This window comes from Benincasa hispida, chromosome 11, assembly GCF_027475165.1.
Source record: "Benincasa hispida cultivar pf3 chromosome 11, pf3_genome.v1.1, whole genome shotgun sequence".
NCBI lineage: Eukaryota > Viridiplantae > Streptophyta > Magnoliopsida > Cucurbitales > Cucurbitaceae > Benincasa > Benincasa hispida.
Window position 1 is genome coordinate 80,305,091 of NC_143488.1, and position 8,368 is coordinate 80,313,458.

Below are 8,368 nucleotides of genomic sequence, written 5' to 3' on the forward strand. Positions count from 1 at the left end.
TTTGACCGAACCACTATAAAAATTACGGTGTCTTATTCTCTAACTCTTTCCTTTTTATTTTTGCAATTAATTTAAGCAATTTATTGTATGTTTTAGTTTGTTCTTATTTATTTGCTAAAATTTGATAGAATTAAATTATCACACTTTTTGTTATCTTATTTGTTGCGTAAATTGAATTTTTCTTATTATTTATAAAAAAAAAGTGTATTAATTAGTTTAATTGGGTTAATTTAGAAAAAAAAATATTAATTAAACCATATTCACCCCCTCTAGGGTTGTCATATCGATCCAATAAGGAGTTCTCAACTCACTCAGGATTTAGGTCATGTTACCTGTGGTCATCCTAATGAAGTGAAGTCTCTGTCATGAACGGTGTTATATAACGAGACATTAACACTTCGTGGTCAGGTCTTATACAAACTCTTTATATAGGACGACCCCGCTCGCATGTCCCCAACACGAATGATCAGGATCAAACCACCTGTGACAAGTCACAACACTTGTGACCATTCCACAAAGCGAGCCGCGTCCGTAGCATTACCAGGATAAAGTTTCCCTCATTTATCCATTTACTACAGACCATTTTGGTTATCACTCGAGACATGATCCACTTGTATGTTACTACATACATGCTTGAGTCACATATAGATAACTAGGGATTTTATGTTTGTTTGTTTGTGGTAAAGCAAATAAAACAAATAATCGAGCAAAATACAAGATTTGAAGTAAATATCATATATTAACAACACAAGTGTTCGTACATATTGTTTACAAATTACATGACACAAGACTTTAGGGCATAAACCCTAACATCATTGACGTCAAATTTGGGCGAAATTACCAAAATATACTTGCGCACACACGGAAAAGTCATCTCGCTCCTAGTTTCTCTATTTCTTCTTGTTCGCAATCACAAATCACTATTCTCTCTCTTTGTCTCACACTCTCTTTTGGTCTCGCCATCGCTCTCTCTCAGTCTTGGTCTCTACTGCTCTCTCTCTTCCTTTTCTCACTCATAAATCAGTCTTATTTCTCCATATCTCTCGTTCTTCCTTTCCTCACTCGTAAATCACGTTCTCTCGCTATATCTCTCATCTTCCTGGTCTCACTTATAAACCATCTTCTCTTTATATATCGATCACTTTCTCTTTTTGGGTCTTGTTCTTATTTCACCTACTCTCTCTCTAGGTATCTCTTTCACACTCTCTCTTGGGAGGGCTCGTTGCATTTTAATCGTCTTCAACGTCGTCACTCTCTCCCTCCTAGGTACGCGATTCTCTTCATTTCATATTATTCACCTTTTTTTCCCTTCTGTTTTATGCTCATGGATTTGGGATTTTCATTCTGAAGCTGCTTGCTAAGTTGGGAGGACTCACTGTCGAAGAACAAGAACAAAAGAGGGTAAAAAGAAAAAAAAAGTTTTCGTGGAAGTTGGTCCTCTGGAAAAGAAGAAAAAGAATGAATGACGGAAAAAAAGAGTTTTGCCGAAGTTGGTCTGTCAGAGAAGTTGTAGTTGCACCAAAGAAAGAAAGAAGTGTCATAAAGAGGAAGGAGGAAGAAATAAATCAAGGACATATTCGTAACTTCACCCAACCATGATATTAATAAAAAGTCACTTGACATTTTTTTTCCCCAAAATATGGGTCATTTAATATTTTGAGTCTCTAAAATAGGTTAGTTGTTCAAAATCATTAAACAAACATCATTTTGAAAAAGCGAGACAAAATCTCACCTATTTCCTTTAATTTGGGTCATTCCTATCAAAATCCGAAATAAATCGATCTTGTGTTAATTAAAAATTGTTTTGTTTTGATTTTTTGGTTCTCCCTGTAGTATAGTTGGAGACAGTTTGGTTTGTTTGAAATTGATTTGAAAGGAGCTGTGTTCTACTGTTTGTACTTCAAGTCAGCAACAATTCTACCCTTGTTCTCGTTCTTCAAGTTTTAAGTAACCACAATACATGTACGATTTCATCAATGAGGTATAAAATTTCACTTGAATCCGCATTATCTCTTTCAAAACCTAAAATTTCCAGAATCCCATTCGGCCCCTTCAATCATTTCTGTCAAAGGAGATGGAGAAAGCCAGTAGAAAACGCACAAACTCGATTAGAAGACAGAACAAGGGACCTCAAGCTCGACAAACTCGCAACACAATTCCAGAAATTCAGGATCATCCTCAAACTCCGCGAGCTCATGATCGATCGGAAACGCGGCCCTTTCGTCTCCTTACAAATCATGTCTCGATGGCGAAACATTGTTGGACTCAAAATCGGGATTGGGGAGTTCGTTCATAAGTACCCCCACGTGTTCGACGTATTTCCCCATCCGGTAAGGAGGAATTTATGCTGTAGAATCACCGGAAAAATGACCGCCTTGATGAAACAAGAGGAGAATGTTATTAACGATCTCGAAATCGAGACTGTGCAGCGATTGAAGAAGTTGCTAATGATGTCTGTGAATGGGGCTCTTCATGTTCATGCTTTGAGACTAATCAGCAAGGAATTGGGGTTGCCTGATGGGTTTGGAGAATCGATTCTCGAGAAGTATTCTGATGATTTCAGACTGGTTGATTTGGAGATTGTTGAATTGGTTGAGAAACATGAGAATGGAGCCGTGGCGGAGGTTGAACAATGGAGGGAGAGAGAGTTTAGAGAGAAATGGCTGAGTGAATTCGATGTTAAATATGCATTTCCTATCAATTTCCCAACTGGGTTTAGAATAGAGGGAGGTTTTAGAGAGAAATTGAGGAATTGGCAGAGGCTTCCATATGCAAAACCATACGAGAAGAGACAAGGCTTTGGTTTTCGTTCTTCTGGGGGGATGCAGCGCCACGAGAAACGAGCTGTGGCTGTTCTTCATGAACTGTTGAGCTTGACTGTGGAAAAGCTGGTTGATATTGAGCGGCTTGTCCATTTTAGGCGAGATTTCGCCATTGAAGTCAATATCCGCGAGCTTCTACTGAAGCATCCAGGGATATTCTACATATCAACCAAGGGGAATACCCAAATCGTTTTCCTTAGAGAGGCTTATGCTAAAGGGTGCTTGATAGAGCCCAATCCAATATACATTGTTAGAAGGAAGATGCAGGACCTTGTTCTGTTGGGACGTCGACACACCAAGCAGTTGGAATCATCCATGGAAATCAAGGAAAATGACAGTGCAGCCTATAATGGAGACTGGTTATCTAAAAGTGAAGGAAGCTGGGTTTTGCCAATACTACAGGGCTTTGATTGAGGGATGGAGTTCAAATATCTGATGAAGATTTGATGGTTTGTGCATTATTTGGGGGTGGGTGTGAGGAAGGAACTGTGTTCATGGTGGAATCAAGTTGATTGTCTGATGATGTTTGAATGTCTCACCACTCAAGAGGGACAAAGAAACCATCCTTTAAGGTCATTCCTTCAAACTTCCATATATTTTTTAAAATCTATTCAAGGGTCTTGAAAATTTGAATATATAAGCAATTTCAAAACTATGTGCGAGCTCCGTTCACTATTTTAAAAATCATACTAAACTCACCTTAAATCATTACTTTGTTTGGTGATAAAGAAACTAATGTTTTTTGTTGTCGTCATGTTTTTATCAGCTTCCTTCATACTTCGTTTTATTATGTAAATTAAGTAGGATGATATGCAGTTATGGAAATACTTGATGGTCCTTCTTTTCTCGAGTGAAGAGTATAAAAGGACTCCAATACTTACACTGAATCCATAGTAATCTGCATTGACCTTATTTTTACAATTGAAATATCCTGCATATCATTTTATTGTTACTGCTAGACGTGCTTGTGGTATTTTCAGTTAGATTAGACCATATTTAGGATCACTTAGCTGGAGTACTTTTAGCTGGTTAGAAGCACGTTTTTTAAACCATTATTAAACACATTCTCAATTGGGGGTCTTTTAAAGTTTTTTGGAAAGAGAATGGTTCTGTCTTTTGTCTCTTTTATGAGCCCACGAATGAAGGAGCTGGCATTTTATATTTTTCTTTACTAACTGGTAAAATCAACAGACAACACAGAATTTCTTGCTGCTGCTTAAGAGGCAGGCTTCAGCAACTATTTTTGTAGGACTCGTGCTTATTATGAAGCACCAAACCCATGGACAAAGCTGGCTGATTTAGAAAGCATATGGAAACAACCAATCTGCAAAAATGACAATGGTTTCACATATAAAGCAATCGGGAAACTTTTTTTTTTTTCTTTCTTTGGATAAGAAACCAATCTTGCATTAAGAAAAATGAAAGAATTTACAAGGGCATATGATAAAAACAAGCTTGCAAAAAGAGACCTTAACCGATTGCAAGTAGGAACTACAATCCAAAGAATCTCACGAAGCTGATAAGTACAAAAAACATATCAACCTGTCCATAAAGACACCAATAAACCTCACAACCACCCACACCTCCTCCAAAGACTTCCCATCTCTCTAAACATTCTACTATTCCTCTTGAGTCACAGTATCTACAAAATAGTACGCGAACAAGTCGGCCAAAAAATTCTTCCTTTTATCTCGAAAGGGGGACCCTGAATTTGAGACCCATTTTATTTCATCTTTATTTGAATGGTTGCAAGTCCTCTTTGATTATGAGCTGGCATAACACAAGTGTCAATGAAATGAAGTTTGGATGGAGAAAGCCTATAAAGGATTGCTGGTGGGCAAAAAGTCTTGTGACCCTCCAAGAAATTTGGTTATTTTGTTTGAGACAACCTTGGTGAAAGAATAGAAACAACCAACAGGGATTGTGTTTATGATGAAATGAAGAACTTGTTGGCTAAAGGACTACAAGTTTCTCGGACTTGCTTCCCTCAATCAGATCATCACATTGGCTTCAATCCAAGACATTTACTAAGAGGATCAAAGGAAAAGGACATGCTTCTGTTTTCTTCACTTGCAGTATGTTTGATGATCTTCAGATTCAATAAAGAAGAGGTATGTGCTGTTCAACTTTAACTATATAAGTTTCTTTATATGTTATGGCTTAATGGAGAATGGGCTTTATTTATTTATTTATTTTTGATATGTGTGAAAGCACTGATATGAGAATCTCTTGTCCTCTCAAATTTGATGATTTTCTGTTCTCTTTTTGGTTGGTTGGGAGTAGGGGTGAAAAAAACCCCGTGAAAGCAGGCTGAAACCGCTCATCGGTTCGGGTTGAAAACCGATCAGTTTGGCGGTTCGGGCTAGAAAATGTAAAAACGAATTTTTACGGTCAGATTCGGGTTATGAATAAAAAATAGACTAGAAAACCGAACGGGCCGATATAAGATATATATATTAAGTGTCGACTACTTTACCAAAAGCATGTGTTGGCCAAGTTGGTGAATAGGTCGCACACACATTATTCTATAAACCGAGAATCGAGTTGAGCAACCGTCGGTTTCAGCGGTTCAGTTTCTCATTGAGTTCGGGTCGGTTCCGAATCAAACTGCTTACACCCCTCATTGGGAGCTTGGTGTATGTGGCTTATAGTCATACCTAAAATTAAGGTGCTTTTTTAGATTTGCGTTGTCTTATATGAAAATGACTAGATAAAGTATTCACTTGTTCAAATTTGTAATTAGGGAGTGTTTGGTGCGTGATAAAAGCAGATAATTGAGTTGAGTTGGTAATTATTATCTGGAGAGTTAAATTGTCTGTGTTTGTTGTGCAAAGTTGAGTTGAGTTGATAATTATTGTCTGTATTTGTTGTGCAGGGTTGAGTTGAGTTGAGTTGGGGTAATTGATGCAGCTTTTGTAAATGAATTTGATTCTTTTTATTTTTGTTTGGTTTTGTTATGTTTTGCTTTGCTATTGTTGATTAATTTTCAACTATACACCTATTTTCTCAAATCTTTAATGACATAAACTGGACAATCTCAATTTTTATCTTAATTTGTAAAACATAATAGATTATTTTCTATGAATACTTTTCAAAAACTGTAATAATTCTAATTCTCTTCAATATGTAAAACATACCACTAAAATGCATGTCATATTGTTGCTCAATTACTAATGAATTGGTATATTATATATATATATATATATATATTGAATCTTGCTAGTTGAACATTATTATTTCACATATTGTATACATGAACTTGAAAAAGGGGATAACTTAACAGTTTATGTTTATATAATATGGATCATATATCTGGAACTGAAGTCGTACATAGAATAATGACCTTCCATTTCATAATGATGGTGAGAATGTGAGTGTGGTACAATAACATTGTTCTCAACATCAGAAAAAAATATCAACTGACCGAACATGTGGCTGTTCAAAAAAACAAATTCACAAAATATATGTTTTCGGGTTGAAATATTAGGTGGGTGAGTCTAATGGGTCTGAGCAAGTAGGCGTGTGCAGTATCGTAGCCGTTTGTCTTCTGGTACAGCTAGGAAGAGGTCCGTTTTTTATATGTTCGTGTCAATTATATCAATTAGGTCACATCTATCATCCTCAGTGAGCTCTTCAATACCAAATATGACATGAACTACCTCCTTTCGATGTCCAAATTCCATCTCATATTTCTTGGCTTGTCACGCAATGAGTCTGTCTATGTGTGTTGGTTGTATATCAACGGTTGATCGCATGATGTCGATCATTTAATTCTGGAATGTGAGTCGTTTCCTTTTACACCCTCTAGATGGCTCCACTGATACGTTTGTTCTGCTGGTGAAAATATCTGGTGCACTTACTCTCCCCATGGACATATCTACTTGATCTTCTTCCATTACATCCTCAGGCAGTTGGGTTTGTTCATTATCAGGGTAGGGTATTCTTGCGATCCTAGCTGAATCTGGTCTTCCATTTTTTGAAATGACGCCATCACCCCTGGAGGCTTGCAATAGTGTCTGGTTGCCATGTCCTTCCCAAATACACTTGTGAAGGGATAAAAACCCTAAGGCACAGCGAAAGCGAAAACACAAAACTCAAACGTATTTAAAATTGGCATTTAAAACAGAATAATTTTACATTGGAATAATTTTTTTTAAAAAAATAGATTAAGCAGACAATTCAAAAACATAATTATACAGGGAAGAAATCTTACTTTGCAAACCTTTTGACAGTTGAATTTCTCTATTGGGAATTGGGATTGGGCACCACCACTCGGAGTCCTCCCTATTCAAATTGAGGAGATGAGAATTGTGGATTTTTTTATTTTTTATTTTATTTATTTATTTATTTATTTTTTGGAATTAGGAGGAAGAGGAAACACAAAAAACGTAGAGAATTTCGATTAGAACAATTGATTTCCTTTATCTTCTTTTTTTCTTTTGTTTTGATACAGAGAGAATGGGAGAGGATCGACGTGGGATTCATTCCATGCCCTTAGGGGAGTTACATTTTATTTATTTAAGATTAAATAAAATTATTTATTTAATTTAATTTAATAAAACTATTTATTTTATTTAATTCAATAAATAAAAACAATAACCATTTAAATCATATATGAATGATTCCCTCTCACATAACCTACCGTTTTAATGTGCGTCTAATACAATAGTTGTATTCTCTAACTTTTCTTTTACATTTATTTGCATGCTTATTCCTTATAAATTAGCATAATTAAATTACTAAAAATCTGTTTTATTTTTGCTGTGCATGTGCATGTTCCAACAAGTGATATCAGAGCAAGCTTTTAGTACTCAATTATTGTTAATGTTGAAATTGGTGGGTAATTATTCATGTGATGATGCTACAATGGATAGTTTCGGGTTTTGGCATCTTTTTTTCTCTTCCAATTTGTTATAATTATTGTGATTTCCCGGTGATTTAAGGACTTTAATGTGTGAAGAAGAGTCTCTAATTTGCTAAGAGTCATTAGAGTTGAAGTTTGCCTGTAATTTCAAGACGTTTAGAGCAAAGTACAAGATGAAACCGAAATAGAGAATTGGTGCTTAAGCATCGAGGAGCAAGTAAGCATTGTCCGAGGAGCGAGGTCGGTTCAAGCTGCTTGCACCTGGTTCGAGTCGATTTTAAGAGTTCAAAGCGATTCAAGTCAAGCTTCAAATTATCATTGTAATAATTTAAGTTTGTTTAGGATGCCAAAATCGATCCATTTTAGTGTAGTTTATTTAATTATGCATTGTGAATGTATGGATTAAATAATTTATCTGTTGTGTGGATATTGTATGCTATGTAGATTTAAAATCTCACCATATAATAAGCATGTAGTATGCAATAAAAGTATGTTATAAGTGTTATAATATATATAGTATGCATGTTTAGGGTTCTATAAGTTATAATATAAGTTGTTATATTATTGCATGGAATAGATGATTATATAATTGTTATATAAAGCATGTTAAATGCATGTTATAGGTTTATTTTCTATTTTATAAGTGTTATAAAAGGAGATGGACTTTAAAATTTATAACAAA

At 35.5% G+C, this 8,368-nt stretch overlaps 1 protein-coding gene across 3 annotated transcripts; it reads left to right on the top strand.

The window, feature by feature from the left end:
- The first annotated feature begins 1,691 nt into the window (after positions 1-1,691).
- LOC120090360 (Ubiquitin carboxyl-terminal hydrolase family protein) lies at positions 1,692-8,148 on the top strand. Of its 3 annotated transcripts, none has more exons than XM_090306500.1 (3): positions 1,692-3,394; positions 4,014-4,933; positions 5,698-8,148. In XM_090306500.1, the coding sequence occupies exon 1, from the start codon at positions 1,977-1,979 to the stop codon at positions 3,234-3,236; it is 1,260 nt and encodes a 419-aa protein (XP_090162626.1). In that variant the 5' UTR covers positions 1,692-1,976; the 3' UTR covers positions 3,237-3,394; positions 4,014-4,933; positions 5,698-8,148. The 3 variants fall into 3 exon arrangements, with proteins under 3 accessions (XP_090162626.1, XP_090162627.1, XP_038903899.1); XM_090306501.1 differs by having other exon boundaries at positions 7,609-8,148; XM_039047971.2 differs by having other exon boundaries at positions 4,014-8,148.
- Positions 8,149-8,368: the final 220 nt, after the last annotated feature.

Bases quoted from the DNA above. Each gene is read 5' to 3' on its own strand.
- LOC120090360 (XM_039047971.2), top strand. From the start codon at position 1,977: ATGAGGTATAAAATTTCACTTGAATCCGCATTATCTCTTTCAAAACCT.